The following is a 23,621-nucleotide window of genomic DNA, read 5'->3' as shown; positions in this document are numbered from 1 at the left end:
CAGTGATTACATGTTTTTTTAATGATATAAATGACTTTCTATTTAAGGGCAAGGATAGCTCTGTTTGAGTTGGATCATTCTGCATCATTCCTGGAACTGATAGATGCATGTGAACAATTGCATGCTTAATAAGGATATTTTGGGTTTTGTGCAAGGTTTTATTTTCCCTATAGTGATACTCACTGACAAAGAACGTGGGCAAACTTCAGTGGGCCAGTAATCCCTTCCTTTCCATTGTCATCAATTCCGTTATCAACCAGATGTAACTTTGCTAACCAGGGTCCAATCTCTGGAGGTTTTGCAATTTTGCTCTTCTTTCCTTTGAATATCCAAGAACACCTAATCAATGCCTATTTTTTTCTATTTGCTTCCATCATACACAAAAGATGAAGCTTAATAGCAATCTTTAATCTCAGATTCTCTTTCTGCCTTCAACACAACTAAAACATTCAGAATTTCATTTAGAATTACATACAATGCATGTAAAAAAGAGCTATTATTTATTTTGTAAAACATAGTTTAGACATGACCCTCTTTATCCTCTGTGATTCTGAGAAAAAGCAAGTGACAGGTTCTTTTTTTTGCACATATAAATTCTTACTTCTCAAAGTTCATGGATATTCCATGTAGAACGTCAAATTAATAACAGATCTTAGTCTGTTTAGTTTATTTATTTTTGGATCCTTGGATTTTTAGTAATCCTACTGCTTACAGAATGGACAGCACAGGATGTTGAAGCATGTTTGCTTTTGGACTTATATTCATTAAAACGTATGAGAATTGTTTTTCTGATCAGTACTTAACCTCATTTTGGGGCTTATTTACATACTAATAAGTTATTTTAATTTACTAAACATGTAATTCAATACGCAGTACAAGTTCAGGGAACAGGAAATTATAACTTGTCACATGTATATCATAGTTGCATATTTCCAGCAACTTCAGAAAAGCAAAAAGACAGATATTCTTTGTTTCTTAACTAAAGCCTTAATTAACTTACTTTCACTGTTTTACTTAGTATTGCCTTAACTGGCAAGCTACCCTTCATTTTACTAGAAAGACATTTGTCCAGCCTACTGCACAGCATTGTACTTCAAAAAGAATAATTACCTTTTGCCTTTTTTTTCTTTTTCATAGAAGTTCCTGGCCTTGTGGTACTTTTACTTTCAAGGTTTGAACTTACAGAAGCAACATCCGCACGTTGACCTAAGCATGAAAATGAAATATTAGGTCAATGACTGTTATCTGGTTCAGGTTACAATGCAGCCTGGCCCTTGGTTCTGTCTGCTTCCATTCTGTGTAAACACCCATATAGCACACTGCATGTGGGCTGTGAGCCTGGATTACAATCCGCATTTCAGCAATACTTCCTACCAGCCAAGCACCACAGCTCAAAATATGTTTGACATCCTACAGAAAGACTCACAATCTTTTTTTTAAAACCCTAAAAATGGAGAACTTGCATGACTTTTCTGTGTATCTGCTAATATTGTATTCTTCATTGTTGCTGCTCTCTGTTAGCCATGTTTCTGTGGTGCCAATTACACAATAAAAACAAGACAATACGGTTACTAGTACAGTAGTTCAGGTGGGTAGGTACATCAGCATGCGTAGCTCCCACCCAAAGGAGGGTCCACAGCCGAAAGGTTGTTTTCTTTCTTCTCTTTTCAGCATGGAATAAAGCTATTACTTGTTCCAATATAGTTACTATACAGTATTATAGTAGCTTCTATTTCTTGAATTTCTCCTAATAGTCCTGTCATTTACAGTGGTGTGAAAAAGTGTTTGCCCCCTTCCTGATTTCTTATTTTTTTGCATGTTTGTCACACTGAAATGTTTCAGATCATCAAACAAATTGAAATATTAGACGAAGATAACACAAGTAAACACAAAATGCAGTTTTTAAATGAAGGTTTTTATTATTAAGGAAAAAAAAAATCCAAACCTACATGGCCCTGTGTGAAAAAGTGATTGCCCCCCCTGTTAAAACATAAATCAACTGTGGTTTATCACATCTTTGGAAAGCTGAGTTCAATTTCTCTAGCCACTCCCAGGCCTGATTACTGCCACACCTGTTCTCAATCAAGAAATCACTTAAATAGGACCTGCCTGACAAAGTGAAGTAGACCAAAAGATCCTCAAAAGCTAGATATCATGCTGCGATCCAAACAAATTCAGGAACAAATGAGAAACAGAGTAATTGAGATTTATCAGTCTGGAAAAGGTTATAAAGCCATTTCTAAAGCTTTAGGACTCCAGCGAACCACAGTGAGAGCCATTATCCACAAATGGCGGAAACATGGAACAGTGGTGAACCTTCCCAGGAGTGGCCGGCCGACCAAAATTACCCCAAGAGCGCAGCGACGACTCATCCAAGAGGTCACAAAAAACCCCACAACAACATCCAAAGAACTGCAGGCTTCACTTGCCTCAGTTAAGGTCAGTGTTCATGACTCCACCATAAGAAAGAGACTGGGCAAAAATGGCCTGCATGGCAGAGTTCCAAGACGAAAACCACTGCTGAGCAAAAAGAACATAAAGGCTCGTCTCAGTTTTGCCAGAAAATATCTTGATGATCCCCAAGACTTTTGGGAAAATACTCTGTGGACTGACGAGACAAAAGTTGAACTTTTTGGAAGGTGTGTGTCCCATTACATCTGGCGTAAAAGTAACACAGCTTTTCAGAAAAGGAACATCATACCAACAGTAAAATATGGTGGTGGTAGTGTGATGGTCTGGGGCTGTTTTGCTGCTTCAGGACCTGGAAGACTTGCTGTGGTAAATGGAACCATGAATTCTGCTGTCTACCAAAATATCCTGAAGGAGAATGTCCGGCTGGACAATGATCCAAAACACACCAGCAAGTCCACCTCTGAATGGCTTAAGAAAAACAAAATGAAGACTTTGGAGTGGCCTAGTCAAAGTCCTGACCTGAATCCGATTGAGATGTTGTGGCATGACCTTAAAAAAGCGGTTAAGGCTCGAAAACCCTCCAATGTGGCCGAATTACAACAATTCTGCAAAGATGAGTGGGCCAAAATTCCTCCACAGCGCTGTAAAAGACTCATTGCCAGTTATCGCAAATGCTTGATTGCAGTTGTTGCTGCTAAGGGTGGCCCAACCAGTTATTAGGTTTAGGGGGCAATCACTTTTTCACACAGGGCCATGTAGGTTTGGATTTTTTTTCCCTTAATAATAAAAACCTTCATTTAAAAACTGCATTTTGTGTTTACTTGTGTTATCTTTGTCTAATATTTCAATTTGTTTGATGATCTGAAACATTTCAGTGTGACAAACATGCAAAACAATAAAAAATCAGGAAGGGGGCAAAAACTTTTTCACACCACTGTAAGTAAATGCACCTATTTACCTGGTGAACTGATGTTGTCGTCTTCCCTTGGGTTGTCTTTTTGATTCTTTTCTTTATGTAATCCATCTGCCGTAAAGATGTTTGGATTCTCCCCCTTCCATTCTAGTTCGAATGGTTTTGAATTTCTCAGTAGATGCTTAACCCTAGCCTGGCTCATTCAGCAGTAATACATTATACTAGTACAGACGGCTTTTGCCTCCTGATGGAAGCGCACACACTCCTATAAGCTTGTTAGGCTAATAATCAGAAGCTGATCTGACATCTCTAGTCCATCTGGAAAAAGGCTCTTGCTCTCTATGGATCATTAGGGATTTAAACCTTTGAAAACAAGACTGTAAGCCAGGGACACAGTTTTCCAATTTAAATGAGCTGCCCTCCATCATTTTTACTTTTGTCATATCAGTGCTTCACAGATAAAATTGTTCTGTCTACCATCATTCAACCAAATTCAAATTCACTAACACTACATACATACAGACATACATACATATACTGTATATGTAGGATTCTACATTCACTGGCCACAATATTGAACATTCATATTGAATACTACATCCAGTCAAATGAACAGACTTCATCAGTGGCTGGTAATGTGTGGTCGAATATACAGTAGGAGCATGACAGACTTCCTTTGCCTGGACAATCCCCAGATCTCAGTCTGACTGAAGCCTAGCTTGAAACTTGAATATGGATGGAATGTGCATTTTACACACCATGGATTACACACCATTATCCTCAACACAACCTCAAATTAAGGTGGTCCTGCAAACAGAATGGGATTGAACTATGTAGAAAATATTTTAAACGTTTGTGGAGTCATGTCATGTCCTCTCCAGTTGTTCTTACTCTTGCAGAGGACCACTGTGTTATTCAGTGTGGGTTCATAATATTTTGTCTAGTATGATTGTAATTTGTGTTTTAGGTGACTATAAAACATGTGGTTATAGAGAGCTATGACTCAAACACTAGTAATATTTTCGGAATACTGTTATTGCATAATCAGTAAGTGTGTGACAATTAGTTTCTCCCCACTTCCACTTAGTCACTGATTTTACTGAGAAACAGCTCTTTATAGTCGACATTTACAAGGGGTTTCAACCACAATAAAGAAAGAAGACAACATTTTTACTCAATATGTTTTTTATAGTATGAATATGGCTATTCATATTCTGTGTTTATTTTTTAATCCCTTTAAATTTACCATCAGTCAAATCTGTTTCTCACTTAAAAACACTAAAACCACTAATTACAATGCAAAGCAGCTGCTTTTCACTTAACATCACAGTTGCTGAGAGTTTAACCTCATCAATCCTTCAGGAGTGTGTACAGGAGTGTGCAGGTGACGTTGATCACTAATCCCAATGTCTGTCTACTTGCATTTCTGCCTTACAGTTTCACAGTTTTGCTCAGACAGGATTTCTATGGTGTGGATTAATTTTTACCAGGGCAATGAATACTTTCCACTTGACTGCTAATTACTTTTTAGCAGGGGACAAGGGGTTGGAAGATAAATACAGCATGTGAACCATATTAATCAGATATACCCACATGTTCATTCTAGTACTAGGGATGAATACATTAGTAAATAGAACCATCTTTTAAATCCTTCACATATGAAGGTTTTCATCTCTGTCTAATAAAAACACACACCTCCCTAGGACTGAAAATATGTGGAAGAGCACACATGCCTGTTGACCATTCACAGATGTTAATGCCTTATTTAAACCAAGTGTTAAAAAGCAGACATTAAAATGTTTTGTTGATGCCTTTGTTACATTTTATTAACAAATACATTTACGGGCATTAGCTGATATTAAGCAGTCTACATTCCTGGATCAACTAATAACTGACTTAAGCCATCTTTAAAACTATGTATGATCTACAGCATGTGTATTTGGCTAATATTTTTGCCACCATCCAAACCTGTCCTGCAGCTGTGAACAAAGGATGTATTTGTTTGATAAGATTGGATGAAGCTGCTGTTCATCATAAAAAAAAACATGCTGAGTTCTGCATTCCAGTAATTGTTAAAGTACACAAGCAAGGTGTCATAAAGAGGGGGATACCCCTGTACAACCAATCCTTTTGTTCAAAGTCAAGTGAGAAGGAAATATTGAATATTAGAGTGGCAAGAAATGTAGGTGCCCCTAAAACGCTGCCTACTGAAAGTGGGTCTGATTCTCTTATGAAGTGATAATATGATCCTGGCTCTCAGAATGCAATTCATAGGATCACTGGTGTGTATTCAAAGAATCTGACTTAAAATGCAGCTCTCTTACAATAAAAAAGTAAAGTGTTGAAAGGCTACTTATAGCTACAGCTCAGCATCAAAGTTATGGTCAATCCTTCACTGAAATCTGGTTACTTGGATATTTCAAATATTAACAAACAATAATATTATTTGTTGAAGTCTGTGAAAATGTTTTAAACTATAATCATTGCACATTCAAACCTTTGTTTAGACTACTTTCCATCTGTTTAAAACACACAAATATCCAACTACTTTTGCAAAGGGCAATTGTAATTATAACTGTTCTTTACAGGATGATGAAATCTTGACAATAGTGTCTTTACTATGAAAGAGAGCCTATATACCCTGCCTGTTATTTGTGCACTTAGATATCCAGAGACTGAAAAACAATGTGCAGATGTATTAGCATTGAATTTACAGTAATTAGGTAACTATCCCTATTAAAACATGCCTCAGATTAGGACAACTGAGCTTGACCTGAATATAAACATTGCTTTAGGAGCGTCATGAGCAGGTTGCTTTTTATTTTGATTTGAAAAGGCTTAGATGTTCAAGATCAACTATTGTCCAGTTCAGTTATTGGCTTTGTATGGATTAATCCTGTTTTATCGGATCATATGCCTATTTTCAAAGTACTGGTTCCTGAAGTTCTCCTCACTGGAAAATAATACCTTACCTAAAGCAACAATCTCTGCATATTCCGCCATCTCCCTAACCAGGTCTGCTGAACCTTCACTTTGTAATTCATTACCATTTACATACAGGTCTCTACAAAGAAAAGAAACAAAATATGATGTGAAAAGTATGTGATGATACTTTTAAAAGTCAATTATTTACCAGAATTGAAATCAAGTATTGCAAATGAGTAAATAGATAAGGGCAATATGAATTACTGTGGAAAGCGCACTAGAAATCTAATTGTCATATTTTTAAGCAACGCTGCTTTAGTCCACTCATATGAATAAATGGGTACCTGCTACTTCAATTATTTAAATTGCAATAAAATCCAAATATATTCACGGGGGAGTTTTATGTTCCCAGTTCATGCAAATGTACAGAATCCACACATCCGTCTACGGTACCTAAACTCTAGCACTATAAAACAAATAAGTTTAAGAAGGACTTTAACTTTTAAAGAAGCCAATAAAAGGAAAACGAAACCCACCTTATTGCACTTTTTGTGACAAGTGCAGCAAGCAGAGATCCGCTACCTGGGCCTAGATGACAGTAACACAAACTAAGAGAAACAACTTGATTGTTTCCTGCAAGTCCATGCAGCAATCCTCGTACACCCTCTTCTCCAAAACTGCAAGAAGAAAGTGTTACATGTGATGCCATTTAAATTACTCTCTTACAATTGATGTCAGGTAAACTATCTCTCGATAAGCTATTAACAGAAGCCTATAGTAAAAACATAATGAAAAAAATGAAAAAACAGATGGGAAACTTACAAGGCCAACAGGAAAGAAGGGATTTGTGTGACTATCCCTGGTGTGCCACTTACCAGTTTTTATTTCATTAGATATCCTATTTTAATTAAAGAAATAATCATATACTGTATATTATGACAAACCTTTTGGGAAAATAAATAAGCTCCTTCACTTCATTCTCTGCACTCAAGTTAAATAAAGCTCCCTATGCAGAAAAAACACACCACAACTACACAAAATAGGAACTTCCACATGTATCTTTGAAGAGAACCACATTGGAGAATTTCTTCAATGTCACAGAGGTTGCATAAATCATGACCTAGCTGGATTAAATACTTACATAAAATGGGTGTATTTTATGTTTGTCAGTGGAAATTAGTAAATTGTTTTGAGGCTTAATTTGAAGCAATACCATTTAACAACATTTCCTTATTGATAATTTTCTCTAAAATCACTTTATATGCCTGTTAATACTGTATTTGGTCCTACTTTAAGATCCATAAATTTTCATTCAAAGTTCTTCAGTTCTCCTTTAAAACTAACGTGTAGCAAATCAAATAGTTATTTGTTAGCTGTTTACCTTCCAGAAAAAAATGATATTCTGGTCTTTGTTTCTAATTTTGTAAATAACAAAAAGCAGCAAAGTATTAAAGGAGGTAGATCACACATGGAACACTATGGAGGTTGGTGATATTACCACATCATATCTTGATTGTACATCTGTAGATGCAGGTAGTCTACTGTAGATAAAACAAACATCTACATTTTAAAAGAACCTAATTTTGGAAATTAACAATTTTGGATATTGCTGAGACATAATTTCCCTCTTGTAATGAATGATGTCCTTGATATCATAACTATATTACATATTCATTATTCTCTGGATTGATCAATTTATCACATCTAGTATAGGTTACAAATATGCAAGATTACAATTAAGACGCTTTTTATGTGCATCTAAAGAACTGACATTCAATTCATAGTAGCAAATATGCAGCAAGTAACAAGAGAACTCTAATTTTGGCATCAGATCATACTTCAATGCTCTGTGGTACCATAAATCAGTTGCTGCATATTTTTCCACCACATGACCTTATGAGATTATGGAGGCATGTAGCTCCATCCTGGTCAGAACCCAAAATAAAATCAGAAGAACATTGACTTGAAGCTGTGATGCATGCCTATCACGATATTCATTCCTCACAGCAGAAACATAACACAGAACACTATATTTAATATACTGCTTTATTTTTCAGATTATATTTATATAAAATTATAAAAAATATATATTTTTCATCTTCTGCTGAAGTATTATGCATGTAATGAAATGAATGCTGAAACAATCCACATCAAATTATCTAACATAACCCAGCAAATACTGTACTTACGTATTATAGTCTAGATTAAGAGAAGTCAATGAGCTGAGGTTAACTGCTTTCCCAAGTCTTTCCATGGACCATACATCGAGTCCACAGTCCAGCAGCTCGAGATGAGTAAATGGGTAAACCGTACGCCCCCTCTTTTCAAGAATTATGGACTGTATAATAAAAAAGCATTGAAGGAAAAATACAGTTTCTTTGTATGGTAAATATAAAGTACACAGCAAACATTGAGCAATTGTTCAGATTTCTTCCCGTGAGAACATTGCAAGTACATTACTGATCTAGTATAGCAAATGCACTGCTCCCTCTTCAGAGGGCACGTGATTCTACTTGTGTGCACTTTTGCACATATATGGTCTCTTCATAACATATAGTCTGCTTCAGGGGTAGTCAACTGTGGCATTTCCATTTTATTACAGGACTTTGAACCATTCAATTAATTTAATTATTGAATTGATCCTTATGAATGAATGCTCTAATCTACCATGATTTTCTCCAGGTTAAATGGCTCCCTGATAATGTATGGTTAACATACGATTTGTAAGATCTGTTTCCAACTAGTGTACTGTATGTATCATGAGTCTGAGGTTACAGGTGTATTCTGTTAAAATCAAAGATGCATATATCAACTTTTTGTCCCTAGAAGTATGCTAAACTAACAGGCTAAAGGATTTTCATGGGCTAGTTAAGAGGCTTTCATTGCAAGGGTAACTTAAAACCTTACCCCGGGAATGCAGGTTACTTATCACAAGGGCTCACTTATGCTGGACATTTCATGCTCGCAAAGACATTTACATTAAACACAACGCACGTGCAAACAATTTTCCACAGGAGTTCAAAAATTTATGTAAACAGTTATTGCATTGGGGGAACAGGCAACCAATTTTTCACAGTTGAATGTTACGAAAATGTTCGTTATGCAGTACAGAGAAATTTGTAAATGACTTAATTGGCCTAATAAAAGCATAACTACATAAAGACCATCAGATAAAGTTTATTTTCAAAATAGTTATAATGAAATGTTTAATTTTTGTTTAGATAAAAAAAACTATACTGTAGTTGTCCATTTAACTACAGAGTCTCTGGGCTTACTCAGCATGTGAGTCTTTCGGTGAAATTTAATTATTCAGCTGGCAATTGGTAGGATCAATGCAACAATCAAAGTACCGGTTGCATCTGTAATGATAACAACATTAGTAAGTATTAATTTCAAATACTAATCTTTTTTTTCAGGTATTAATAATTTATATTGTAAACGTTAAATGTTTTTGTTTTGTTTTGAAGTACTCATAATTACATAATTTGTTTTTTTGTTGAGCATCTGTATTTGAAACCCTTCTGACAGGACGGACTTTCTGGAGTGGGGAATTATCTTTGTTGGTGTAAGGGAAGAGAAAGAATTGAGGGAAACACTGAAAATGCAGAGTTGTTGGTAATTGTAAGAGCAGTGTAATTTTTTTTGACACAATAAAGAAGGCTCTTTCTTTTCAGCATGGAATAAACCTTAACCTGTTCCTTTGCAGCCTACATATGCTGACACAGCTATCTAGTTGGACTCTGTGTAGAACTGCAACAGATTAAAGTTAGTAGTAGTAGTTTCTATGTATTACTTCTGGAAGCTCTCTCTCTTAGGTTTAAACTATGCACACTCCCTTAGCAATGTCTTTTATTCCTCTGTACTTGAGCTTGGCCGGCCCTTGTTTGTCTGTGTTTGACTGGAAGAAACCCCAGTATCTGCTTGTGTCTGTTTGCGTGTGTGTTTGACTGAGGTTTAAGGCTGCCCCTGTCTGTGTGTGTATTTTACTGAGGGTTAAGCCTGAGTCTGTATTTTGGGTTTAAACCTGTCCCTGTTTGTGTGTATGTTTGGCTGGGATTTTAACTATATCGTCTGAGTGCTTCCCAGTATAAGCCTGTGTCAGATTACTGTATCTCTGTTTAATAAGTCGGGTTTATATTCATGTGCCTCACCTTGCAGTGTGGTAGTTTGCTTATTTGATATAGTCTTTGTACTTTCTTCACCTGGATTTCTAACCCATTTTACTCACACGCTGTACATACTACTTTTCAAATGTTCTACATTTGTTTTCTATTCAGTCTTCAGGTACTTCTGTATGGTTAATGTCCTTTCTATGATAATGTTGTGCCTTTTATTTAAATATCTTAGTCTTTCTCTACAATGTTTGTTAAATCCTGCACACACAGAACACCTGGGCTGAAGAAACGTTTCTACCACAAAACAAGGTGTCATAGCAGAAGGCGTCAAGAGGTTTCAAAGAAAAACCTCTTATTTCATGCAAAAGTCACTGCATCCCAGAGGCTATCGTAGAAACACAGGGCACAAGGAGGGACTACACCATAGGTAGGACACAAGTCCATTGGTGGACACACAGAGGCATAATTTAGATTAACTATGGTAGCAAACATGACTTTGGAAGGTGAGAGATAACTGGAGCACTAGCAGAAAAACTATGAGAGCGTAGGCACAGCATGCAAACTCCACACAGAATGTGTACTGCCAGGAATCAAAGCCTGTGCCAAAGTGATGTGAGGCGGCAGCACTAACCGTAATGTTACTGTGCAAGCACAGACTGAATTTGAAAAGTGGAATGTTCCACGAGCAGAATAAACCTGTTTTTACTGGCTGTTTAGGGACTGCGACTTTCATTCTAAGACAGCTAAATCTCTAAAATGTATGTGTGTGTATCATCAAATACCTGTGGTCTTCCAAACTTTGTCAACTATTTAAGAATGCTATAATAATATCAGGTCTCCCAAGGAAAGAAATGAGGAAGGGGAACTGTAGAAGAGTACTTGATGAGGGAAGCTCATCAAACAATAAATGGAAAAAACTGACAGAGAATTGGGGACAAAGCTACCAAACAATATAAAACAGATGGAATCGTCAATGTATTCTCACAAGTAACAGATGTGTGAGCCATTCGTAATTCTCATTGTCACGCCATTGCACTACCACTGTTGCTCATGTTAAATGACACTGATCTGGCTCATACATACACACATAAAAAACTGTGGTGTGTAGTCTGTTCACCAATTTTCTTAATGATTTCTATTACATCTAGATTATTGGCTAAAACACATATGTAGTCTGCTATAGTAAAATACATTAAATACTGTAACATTCTACTGCCATGCTCGTTGTTTATACTGTACCATGTTAGATATGAGTGGAATAAGAATTTCAAGTATGTAGCGGCGTCGGCATGTGTGGGCTGCAAAGAAACAGATAAAGGTTTATTCCATGCTGAAAAGAAAAGAAAAGAAAAGAGACACAATGTTTCAGCTGTGGAGCCTTCTTCAGGTGTGGAACATACATGAGATTGTACCAACCCCATTACTCCTGAAGACATTTGTTTGACATCACTTTGCCAGTGATGTGAATTTAGTTTAATAAGATTTACCAGGCTCCAATTTTACATAAACAATATTCAATACAATAATTAAAGGCATAACATCTGGTATGGTGAGATGATGGTACTGTATGATGACATTCCTTGATGAGGAAATTCTTTATTCAATATGATTTTTATTCAATTAGCATTTAATTACCTTTTCAAGGTCAGAATAGATAAGAATACTAAACTGTCCTCAAATTTAAACTGATAATCAATAAATAAAAGGGCTAATGCATGCATAAGTGCTTTTGGCAAGTGGTGAAAAAATGTCATTTCATTAATAAAAGAAGCCACTTAATTTTTAAACATCAACAACAAAAATACAAGCATTCATCCATCCATTTTCTAACTGTTTTATCCAGTTCTGGTCACGGGGGAGCAAGAGTCTATCTTGGCTACAGGCACAAGGCAGGGTACCCTGGACAGGGCACCATTGCAGAAAATACAAGTATTGAGATCATTAATCAAGGCACATACAGTATGACATTGGCTATGGAACTTGAAGTGCTGCACAGGAAGGCCATGTTAATTTTCCTAAGGTGGAAATGTTGTAAATTTTTGTAAATATAAATATTAGCTGAAGATAGATGATCCATTTGTGTAACAATTTTATGTAATCATTACATAAACAAATTTGTTGGACAAATAACCAAACTTACAATTTACTTTTTATGCTTTTTGATAACAGATGGATATTTATATAGCCATTAGTCATTTGTCAAATTGATTGCAGTTAAAATCACTTTCATTCATCCCAAAGAACAAATCTTGCCAAAATAAAATCATTAAAGGTTGCAGTTTACAGTTTGAATATCATTTAATTTAGAATAAAATACAATGCATACTGCAGCTACATGAAACAAAGACTATTATTATAATCACATTTGATGTTTTTCCAAGTGACTTCTCAATACATTAATTCGTTTGACAACTCTCACAATTTATTTGGACTACAGGGATTTCTGGAAATATTAGGGGCCAAAATACACCAGCTGCTAATGAGAAAAAAAGATTCAGTTTCTATTTAATGGTAAATAGTTTATAATTTTTCATTTTTTCTTTGAAATAAATGAAACATAGAAAAGACTGTTTTTAATCAAAAGATTCGAATTATATTATGACACAAAATAAAGCATGTTTATGATTAATCACCATGAGCAAAGTGAATAAAAACCAATGAATAATTCTAGCTGTTATGTTAGGCAGGCAGCCACAGTGCAAGGTTAGTGTAATTTCTGACTGTTGTTTCAAAAGTTTTCCTCTAAAAATTGTTCCTCTAAAAAGGTCTAAAAATCCTTATATACAGTAACTAAATGCATGTTTCAAAGATCAGCTGTTTTTATTAATGTACATATATAGTCAGGGAGGGTTTAAAATTTTAATTTTTTTTGGGACATATCAAATTATATATTTAGAGGGGTCATTTCTAAAAATACTGTCAAGTTAATTTTATTAACAGTGGAAAATATGTGCAAAAACGTTTATCACCAAGTTGGATATTTGTCAAATTCATATTTGGAGAAGAACAAAAGTTATCTGTCAAACTTTATGTTATTCAAAAAAGATAAATGGGGAAGCCACACAAATTCACAATTAGACCAACTACAAAATGTATATTTAGCTTGGTCAAAAGTTCAATATTTAAGGATTACTAGAATGGAGAGAAACTTTCACATACCTTCATCCTGCGGAAAAAAAAACTAAAAATGCTTTTCTCCTCCTTAGCTTTATTAAGGACATTGGTCTAATTGTGGAACACTCAAGCTGTGTACAGGCCTCCAGTTTACCACTGGAGATACTGCAAGCAGATTGCAAAATATATTGGTGGTGGTGCAGGGGAGTACCCATTACCTGTAAAGCGCTTTGTGTGGAGTGTCCAGAAAAGTGCTATATAAGTATGAGCAACTATTATTATTATATACTGTATAAAATGTATTCTCAATCTCTCGTTAGAACATGAAAACATGATATTGACATGCAAACCATTACAACTTCTTACACACTACATAATATAATAAAACAACATATATATATACAAATAACAAAATTAAATTTCACATAAACATAACAGGACCTCTGATAAATGAGCTGCATCCATACAAAGTCCTTGTCAGTTCTCAAATTCATAGTGGTATCTTCCACTACCATCACCTGTCTCCCTGGGGCTGTGCTCTTACCTTTCGGTTGGAATTGTATGTTGTTATGAACCCTTCCAAATAATGACTGTAATGTCGCATATCTGTCATGTCATTTTCACAGATAGTTGTAAAAGTTTGTAAATGTTATTGTTTAAAGTTATATAGTCTTTAAGAAGGAGTTATAGTGGTACTGTATGTTTTAGGCTCATTCAAATAAAGTGTTACAGAGCTTCTCTTATGATGCAAATAAAGTTTCAGCTGTAGCTCTACTGTACTGTAGCTGTGAAGCTGCATACAGACAGTGATCAGTTTTGAATAGGGTTTATGCAACCTCTCATCTTTCTCTCCAATATCTTGTTGGAAAGAGTTGCAAGTAGAATACACACTGTGATAATGGTAGGTGAGATGACATTTTTTGGAATGCTCTTGTCTTTCCTATGCCAAAATCACTGGGATTCTAGCCATTTGGTCTGTTTTTCTAATTAACTGTTATGGACTGGATCATTGGCTGGTTCACCCAATGTGAAAGGATGCAGGGATAGTCTGAGGCCTGCTGGATGTTGCCAACACAAACAAGGAGATTTTTATACAATCTTCATGTGAAAGAACCCTCCAAGTGTCGAATATTTGTCAGTAACGTGTTAATGAATGAAAGCATTAATCTAACTGTAACTCAGAATTTGAATTGAACTGCAGCACGAAGACTTTTCATGAAAATGAGTCATGAAAAAAGAAGATTTAAAGGCCAGATCATTACCAAAGATGTTGGGTATCACAAGCAATGAAAGTAAAAAAAGATATAAAGAAAGAACAGCATTGTATTTTACTCAGATTCCACTCTTCACATTAGTGCTGCATGTGACTCCTTAAGGTTCAACAGTTCTCAATTTAAAATGAATAGATTGTATCTAATGGGTCTGATAAAATACTGCCTTTTAATTTGGGGTTTCTTTATTTTCCACCCACAAATTTGTACTCTTCACTTTTGTTGCCAGATAAAAGCTTCTTTTTTATTATAAATCCCTGTTTACTAAATATAATTTAAAAACAGTTAAGAACTGTAGGTTATTGGCTCTACTTTATATTAGTTTTGTATACATTCGACTAATCCAGTATTTTATACAAAGAGACATACATTCACCAGAGAAGGAATTAAAATTATGTTGGACTTTTCATAGTATTGACTTTTTGTCATGACCGCCCACAATCAGAATCCAACCAATACACTACTCCCGTAAAACGACTTCGCATCGTTCCCAATCAGACTCCAGCTCTTTCCAATTCCAACAAATGCTGTCGCATTAATTAATCAAACAACCAGACCTTTCTTTCACCATCGCACCCTCCATTTCCCGGATTACTTAAGCCCTCACAACCTTGACCTCAATGCTCAGTATTGTTTTTCACCTAGTGGAGCTCCCCTTCTTGTGCTCGAGACTTCCTTGCAATTTACCTGACTCCTGAACCTTCGGCTTCCTGACCTACGAACCTGTCTTGGACTACGGCCTTTGATCTACGATTCGGATAAGTGCACTCGGATTTTCCTTCGACTCCTCTAACCTTTTTTACTATCTGTCAGTCACCGCACAGGGTCCTAAAATTCATCCGGCTTGTAGCGTAACATTTTTAGACCCAATTAAATGATTAGACCTAATTAAAAGCCCATTCACAGTAACAGTGGTGGGAGAAAGTCAATGTGTCTGGATGTGAAATTCTGGGAACTGCAGTCTATGCCAGAGGCATCACAAATACTAGCCATGTTGTCTAGAGTTTAGGTTGGATTACTGCCTTGTAAAACATCAGAATAGTTTGGTGCTCAGCATAATATTCATATTGAGGTCCGTATTTTTTTACTTGTCCCTAGGTAATGTTTTGTCTTTGTGTTCCTCAATACAAAATGATAAGAAACATGCATCAAAAACACTTTTTTCCCTTCTAACTGCTGTTAAAAATGAAAGTAACAATGAATCAAGGCACAAACAAGAAAAACATTCCTTTTTTCCATCAATAAGGATCATCTTGTTGCATTAATTTAAAATTTATTTTTTAATCCGATTTAAATTTCTATTTTGGCAAAATAGCAAATCAGATAAAGAAATACTAAAGGCCAAACAAAACAAATGAAGTAAAATGAGTGTTTTATAATAAACAAATAAAATATTTCTGGACCATATGATGTTCTCTAGACTGTTTCAGGATTTAAAAAATAACTACATAAAATTCAATAAATTCAATTAAATCCATATTGCAACAACAAATGTAAGTATTTCTGAAAATAAAAAAATACAAGAACACTACAACACGCTCACTGGGGACATAACATTAGAAAACAGAGTCAAATTCATAGACAAATCAGTAAAAAGTTTTGCTTTCATGTGTGCTGCAGAGATTAATACTGTTGTATTTATTTAAATGTTGATTCTTTTTCATTAAAAGACTAATATTACAAAATAAACATGTTTAAATATTTTTCCACATTTTGTTTAATCCACTCATTTTCTATGTGAGGTTGTTTTTTATGGATTTTTTATGTTTGTAAAAAAATAGAACTTGAAGTTTAATTTTAAATACATGCTTAACCCTTACTGGGCTTTCCTCTTGAAAGATTCATAAAATAATTACAATACATTGAAAGGCTTCAGAAAAAATAGCAAAAAACAGAGTTTGAGTGAACACAACAGCTCAGGGGTCTATCAAAAGGCAGGGGAGTTTTGGATTCCATTACCAAACTTTGAATAATGACTTGATGCTTAATTTACTGAGATACCAGAGATCACTTTGATAATTAAGGGTGACCTGGAACAAAGACATGCCTTGCTCCACATGAGCACAAATGACTGATTATTCCCCATGTAGTGACATGAAAGGCAGCCATTGAGTTACTTGGTTATCATGGTAAAATACTTTTCTGTACAGCTCTGCAACACTTAATGTGTTTCACACATCCAACAATTCTTTACTCATCCAACAATTCTTTGCACCTTAGTTCCCCAAATTAAACCATAAACTTTATACAGATAAAAATGTTTTCAACATGATTAACCTATAAATGCTAAATTTGTATTTTTTTGATTTCCTTTAACTTCATTTTTTTTTGTAAATGAGCCATTGCTCATCTCTTATAGGGGAAATTTTAAAAATCCACTTGCTTACATCAGATTAAAAGAAAGGGTACAGCCACAGCAGACATTTCTATATTTCTCTGGCTAAACATGTGTATTTTTAAGAACATTATCAAAGCATATTGGGTACTGTCAAAAGTCAGCTTGCAAATTCAGTTTGCAAGAAATCTAGAAAGCAGATGGGCAGTGTGGAACATCCATCATTGTTAAAGAAGTGCTTTGCTACAGCTCTGCAGGAGGCTGAAGCGGAACGGTTCATACAAAATCACCTCTGGGATTTATGCCAAGTCAACATCTTTTTCATTCCTAGAATGAGACATCTCTTTCATTCCTAGAATGAGACATCTCTTTCATTCCTAGAATGAGACATTCCATGTTGAAAAGGGCAGATTATTTTTTTAACCCCAGGTCCTTCATTTACTTGGACTAGACAGGGCTGGTCGTCACTATCTTCCATCCATTTTCAACCGCTTTATCTAATACAGGGCCACGGGAGAGCCAGAGCCAATCCTGGCAAGCAACGAGCACAAGATGGGAAGCTAGCCACTGAGCCACTGTGCTACCCCATCACTATCTTATCCATTTATTTTCAATCTCTGTTTCTACCTTTCTGTGACAAATACTGTACCTAATCTCAATAGAGGTAGGCCGAAGCACAGAAATACAGTTCTGTGTTTTATTCTACAGTTATGTAGAGCTTTGAGAGTGATTAGAATAAGTTGTATGGCAACTTGTTTTTTGTGTGATTTGGGCCTAAATTTAACTAGAACTTTACCTCACCTGTCATTAGCAAATTCTGAATTCAACATTTGATCCTAAAATGATTTGATCCTAAAAACATAAGAAATATATGGAGGCTATTCAGGGCATATAGCCCATTTGATGGTTAGTGGTTACTGTAACTGATCAAAAGACCTCATTCAGCTGTTAGCAGAAGCTAGTGTACTGTATCAACCTCAACAACATTGCTGAGTACCTTATTTCAGACTCCCTTGAATCTACACATTGCAATGTCACCATGGTAGTACAGGTAGGATGAAGTTTTTATTTAATCTTGGCATTAATAAATGATTCTCTGTCTGGAGTTGTAACAATAAGGAGGCTGTCTTAAACAACAGGAGAACCCATATTCAACATTCCTTCCAGAACAGTATACAGTAGTTATTTAATAGTGACGGTCTACTTGAGACTACCTGTCCTTTACTGTAACAGTACAAAGGTTGTCATAATGCATGTACAAAGATACATCATCACAGATAAGATAATCGTTCAGCCAAATTGTTCAATATACAATTACTGTATAAATACACTATAAACTTGTATACTGTACAAATGTAACAAAAACTGCAAAACTGTCACAGAGTTGAATTGCAATCCATGACAATTCAAAACAAACAGCTCATTAATTTTATTGTTGACATAATTGAAGGATATGATCCATGGCTAGGCAGTGAAGCTGTAAAATTACACAAAGACAAAGATGAACACACTACAGCAGGTTAACTACAGCAGAAAGTTAGTGGAGCAAGTTATGCTGTCTGCAGGAAGTCTTGAAAACCTCTTGATACAGCACAGTAAAAACCTGTGTGATTGATATGCTTTTCTCTTTTGCCTTGTGAGTAATTCATGATATCTCAATGTATCTGTCAAGACCCATGATAAAAAGCCATGACAAAAGGAACAGATATAGTGCATGTTGATTCCTGATTCTTTTTATAACCTTCTGAAAACAGAAAAATCAGTTGTACTGTATGTGCCCAAATGTCCATCATCAAAAAGAATGATTTCCCACTAGAACAAATATTATGTAACTCCGTTTCTGCCTGAGCTGTAAAAAGTTAATCCCAAATACATGTACAGGTATGTATTTCCAGTTCATTTTCATATTCACACAAAAAATATTTAAAAATGTTAAATACAACTGCAACCCTAAAATTAAAAAATGCATCAACAAATAGCAGCTAGTTCCTATACAGTAAATGCACATGTTACACAAGCCTCACAAAATTAATTACACAGTACTCAGCAATTTAATTTAATTACTGTATGCAAGCTGTTAAAGACAGCATTGTTGGAAAAGGAAATTTTGCTGAGAAAAATAAACTGCAATATTTTGCATTCAATAAACACAGGGTGCGGTTCCATATAGGCTGAGATCAACTTGAGTACTCCACAAAAAAACATTTTGGGGGTCAGTATAAATTTTCCACATTTGGTTCTAGTGAACAGGCAGATTCATAAGGGTGAGACATCTAAATATTCAAGGGATCTCCTGATGTAAGTGAGAGATTTGGCTCTCTAGACTGACTCCTACATACAGTAGTTCTCTGGAATCTGCAACAATGTTGATTGGCTCTTCTGGTGGACATTTCCTAGGTAAACATCCATGTATCATTTAGGGTATGGAAGTCATTGCTGGATAATTGAGTCTTAAAACCATTGATGATAACAAACTCACTGGGCATATACCGAAATGTAAAAAAATCCATGTTCAGTATAGATTCAGAGAAGCTCTACTGTACAAAGGCATCAATTAGGTTGATATTCTAAAATTAGCAAAATAGCAGCTTTGAATAGATAACCACAGTTCCTTCAGAAAAATAACCACAGAGAATGGGAAAAGACAATACATTTAGATGTGGGATTAGATGTGCATTGGTATCTTATAATAACAATGATACTTAGGTCCATACTGAATGGAATCCTCATACCCAAATAGTTTAAAAGCTTCTTCACTGGCTTCTATCACATGGCACCTTTCCATGAGATAGAAAAATTTCCCTGGCAAGCAGAACCCCCCACCTCTCATGACGTGACATGTTTACAATTTGCTGTTGGCAGGTGAGCTGAAGATTTCATTTAAACTGGGCTTTAATCATTTTCTTTATGCCAATTATTGGAATTGTGTAACAGGAAGGGTTACACAAAGTTCTGGACATAATCAGCTACTTGGAACTATGTGAGAAATTATTGACTGAGTAGCATTCTGATTTTTGTGTTTGTATTCTTAAATATTATGAAATGTAGTCCTAAAAATGTTATTTATTATTCAAAAGCACGAGTAAACACTATTAAAGTAATATATTATTTTGTGGAGCTAATTAATATTTCTCAACCAGAAAACAAATGAGTGCATACTGAATGTGTGAATAATAGTAGGTATTCATTAGCTTCTTAACAACATAAATTAATGCAGTACATACTGTATCATTTTACAAGGAGAATTTACTCCTTGTAAATGTGATGGTAGGGCTACCATCAGTACCTTAAACTACAACGATGCTCTATATGTTTCATGTTTTGGGAGGTTTTTGGAAAACATTTTTGGAAATTGACTGATACTGGCAGTACTCACTGACATGCATCATATATTTATGGTAATGTCTTGACACAAACAACTTTAAAACAGCTGGGTGTCTTCGATATAGTTCTTGAAAAAATGGTCAGATTTGCTATGTAACCTCTTTGGCTAAAACAGTTGGAGTTACTGAGAAAAGCAGAAAACCAGAAAAGAGAAAACACTGTGTTAAGAATGTTGACGTTCCACTTATCATTTTGGGAGTATTGTCCTTTTCTCAGTTGTTTCTTTAAATATTAACTATTACAGAAGGAAACATCTTTATGGGCATATCTAGTAATGTCAAATCCCACAAAGAGGATCATTCATAAAAAGTTAGATAAAGTGAGTACTGTTAAACTATTTTCAAAACACAGACATGAATTTGTGCTCTTTTCTATTGACCATGAATCAGTTTCAGAATTCATGCTTCATGTAACCTGTCAATAACTGTACAGCCATTTTCCGAATAACCTTTGAAGACTTAAAAAACAGAGAGTATAAGAAGTATTCATATTTGTTTTATGAACCTGACACTACAGTATGTTGTCACTTCCTTGTCTACCAGCCCACACAAGAATGTTTACATGGCTTTAATATAAATCACACTGTAGTACTTATTCATGTACTGTAGCTTATGTTGAGAAAATATAACATCTTTACACATAGACATTTTTTAATATTTATATGCTGAAATGTTTGTTTGAGATTCAAATACACTATTTTGCTGCATTACATCAACAGAATTTCAGAAGTTTAGCAAGTAAAAATGTTCATGTAATTCTTCTGTGTCATAGAAAAACAATATGGTTCCATGACCCATACAGTATCTGTTTGTCTTGTTTGTAACCATATACTTACTGGACAAAACTTAGTCTCCGTTTAGACACAAATACAAAATTGGAAACATTTCTCAGTCCTGTTATCTTTTTATTGATCAGTTTTAAAAGAATTTTGGAGAGAATATGTGAGTATTAAAATTTTAATCTGGAATTGTACAGGTACCCTGTGCCTGTGGTATTCTTCCTGTATCCTTACATCACTGGTTTCACTTATATGTATTATGAATACAATATGTATTATGAAATGATGTAATGATATAATGAACATATCTAATGAACGAAAATGTGAAAAACATTACAAAAATAAATTATTATTCTGCTGTTTAATATTACAGAATGTAAACATCATGCAAGAACCTGCTGGTTTCTATTTCATAGAAAGGACAAGGCGGTGTAGCAACATTTTTTACATAACACACTGTCTGTGACCTGATTTGTGACCTGAAATCTACAATGTAACCAGATTACAATCTAGTCTCCACATTCCCCACTGCTGCAGCTGGTCTGCTCCTAGACCAAGGACAACTTAAGAAGTGGGATCGTAAAGATTATCGCTAGTACAGTTGCACTTACATGAGTGCTTCATCTTGTTGCCCTTGTCTCTAAAGTTTACTTCCTCACTACCAGTAATTCAAGGTCTGATGGCATAATGACTACAAGGTCACTGCGAAATGTAAACAGCAGTTGTGACTGTCGCCTTTATTTTGTTCTTAGAGGTAGTGCTTTCTATCCGTGTGGTTATACTTAATTTTTTTCTTCCAGAATATTTTACAACAAATTATTCCCTTTACTTACAAGATCAGCGATGTCTTGATTGTTTAGAGTTACATCCCACACGCACAATTGCTTTCCCAGCATGTACCTCTCATCCCGGATTGTCATCAGCAATGGTTGAAGACTCTTTGGTGGGGCATCGACAGCCTTGTATTCAGGAAAGGCAAGCGTTATCTGTGGAGCACATTAATGTGCGGAAAATCTCTCAAATATTATGAAATTACGTGTACACTATGTTACAGAAATACAAAACAAACATCCATATTATGAACGTCAAAATATCATCTTTGGATACTTCAAAATTAACAGAATACTTAATTGAACACATTTATGGATGTGACGATTTTAATAGTTAAACTTTATGCTTTCCATGTCTAGAATGTGTTATGGGAAATAACACGCACTAAAAGATACATTGAAATCCACTGATAGGTGTTCAGTGATTATTTTATTATTCATGCTGTTTTGTATCTCTACTTTTTTGAATGAATTTATTTAAAATATGTTATATATTTTTTTTCTTTTAAGACCTACCAAACTTCCATTCCTCCACCTGCTATCAGAGAGACATGATCCGGGTGATTGTCACTACAGGTCGCAGCCTATCCCAGAAGTCAGGGGTCTAAAGTAGTGCATTGCAAGGCTAAAGCAAAAGGGCCAGATTGGAATACACAATTCAACCTAACCAGCATTTTACCAGGGCCAGATTTTGATGTTCGAAAAATGCCAATTGAACTACATTGATAGACGTGATGCACTTTAAACCATTCTAATGCTAAACCACGTGACTGATGGAGCGAGTCGAGCGACCATCACTTCGGTACTTCTAGTTTCTAGAACAGCTGCTAGATAGTGTATGATTGTTGATTTGGAGCACCTAGAGTCAATCGCAAGCATGTTGTTTCAGCTCATTTTTCATTAGTCACCGGTGTTTCCCTCCTTCATAGGCCCTAAAACTTTAGTATGCGCTACGCACTGTGCCTGCAGTGCCTAATGGGAAATCCGGCACTGCGTGTCACTAGGAGGAGGGAGGAATCCACTGCACCCAGCCATATACTGCACACACCCAAGAAAGCTAGACAGATACAGTATGGGACAACTATATTCACATTAAAACAATAAAAGCAGATGGATAATTGTCAGTGAGAAAGAAAAATACATGAGTGCAATTTCAAGAATCCTTCCATTGGCAGCTGAGGAGGAACATCTGGACATCAAAGAGGTGTCCGTTCTCTGAAGTGCATTTTAAACGTGCATTGGCAAGAAAAATAAACAACTAATATTCTAACATCGACAATCTCCCCTCTCAAATTCTTTTCTTGCCTATGGAAAATCTAAATAATGACGACTTTTAATAAAAACCTGTCCCATCAAAAAATAATACAGCAGATAAGGAGATGTCATTATATATTTAAGGAACAATAGGTTTATTCCATGGTGAGAACCACACCTGAAGAAGGCTCCATGGCCGAAACGTTGTGTTTTCTTGCTTCTCGTCTCAGCATGGAATAAACCTATTACTTGTTCCTTTGCAGCCTACGCATGCTGACGCAGCTATCTAC

General features: G+C 35.5%; 1 protein-coding gene across 1 annotated transcript in view; it reads right to left on the bottom strand.

Moving 5' to 3' along the window:
* The window catches only part of LOC148836677 (uncharacterized), a 28,503-nt gene that overhangs the window by 4,035 nt on the left and 847 nt on the right, over nucleotides 1-23,621 (bottom strand). Inside the window, exons 2-7 of the mRNA XM_088912626.1 lie at nucleotides 22,081-22,233; nucleotides 8,440-8,588; nucleotides 6,787-6,927; nucleotides 6,298-6,389; nucleotides 1,111-1,206; nucleotides 184-319 (exon numbers count right to left, since the gene is read on the bottom strand). Of these exons, the coding sequence (XP_088768752.1) occupies nucleotides 184-319; nucleotides 1,111-1,206; nucleotides 6,298-6,389; nucleotides 6,787-6,927; nucleotides 8,440-8,588; nucleotides 22,081-22,233 (767 nt within the window). The remainder of the gene's footprint in view (nucleotides 1-183; nucleotides 320-1,110; nucleotides 1,207-6,297; nucleotides 6,390-6,786; nucleotides 6,928-8,439; nucleotides 8,589-22,080; nucleotides 22,234-23,621) is intronic.

The sequence above is a fragment of the Atractosteus spatula genome, chromosome 4 (genome assembly GCF_055471065.1).
Source record: "Atractosteus spatula isolate fAtrSpa1 chromosome 4, fAtrSpa1.hap1, whole genome shotgun sequence".
Classification (NCBI taxonomy): Eukaryota; Metazoa; Chordata; class Actinopteri; order Semionotiformes; family Lepisosteidae; genus Atractosteus; species Atractosteus spatula.
This window is presented reverse-complemented; position numbering and strand designations above follow the sequence as displayed.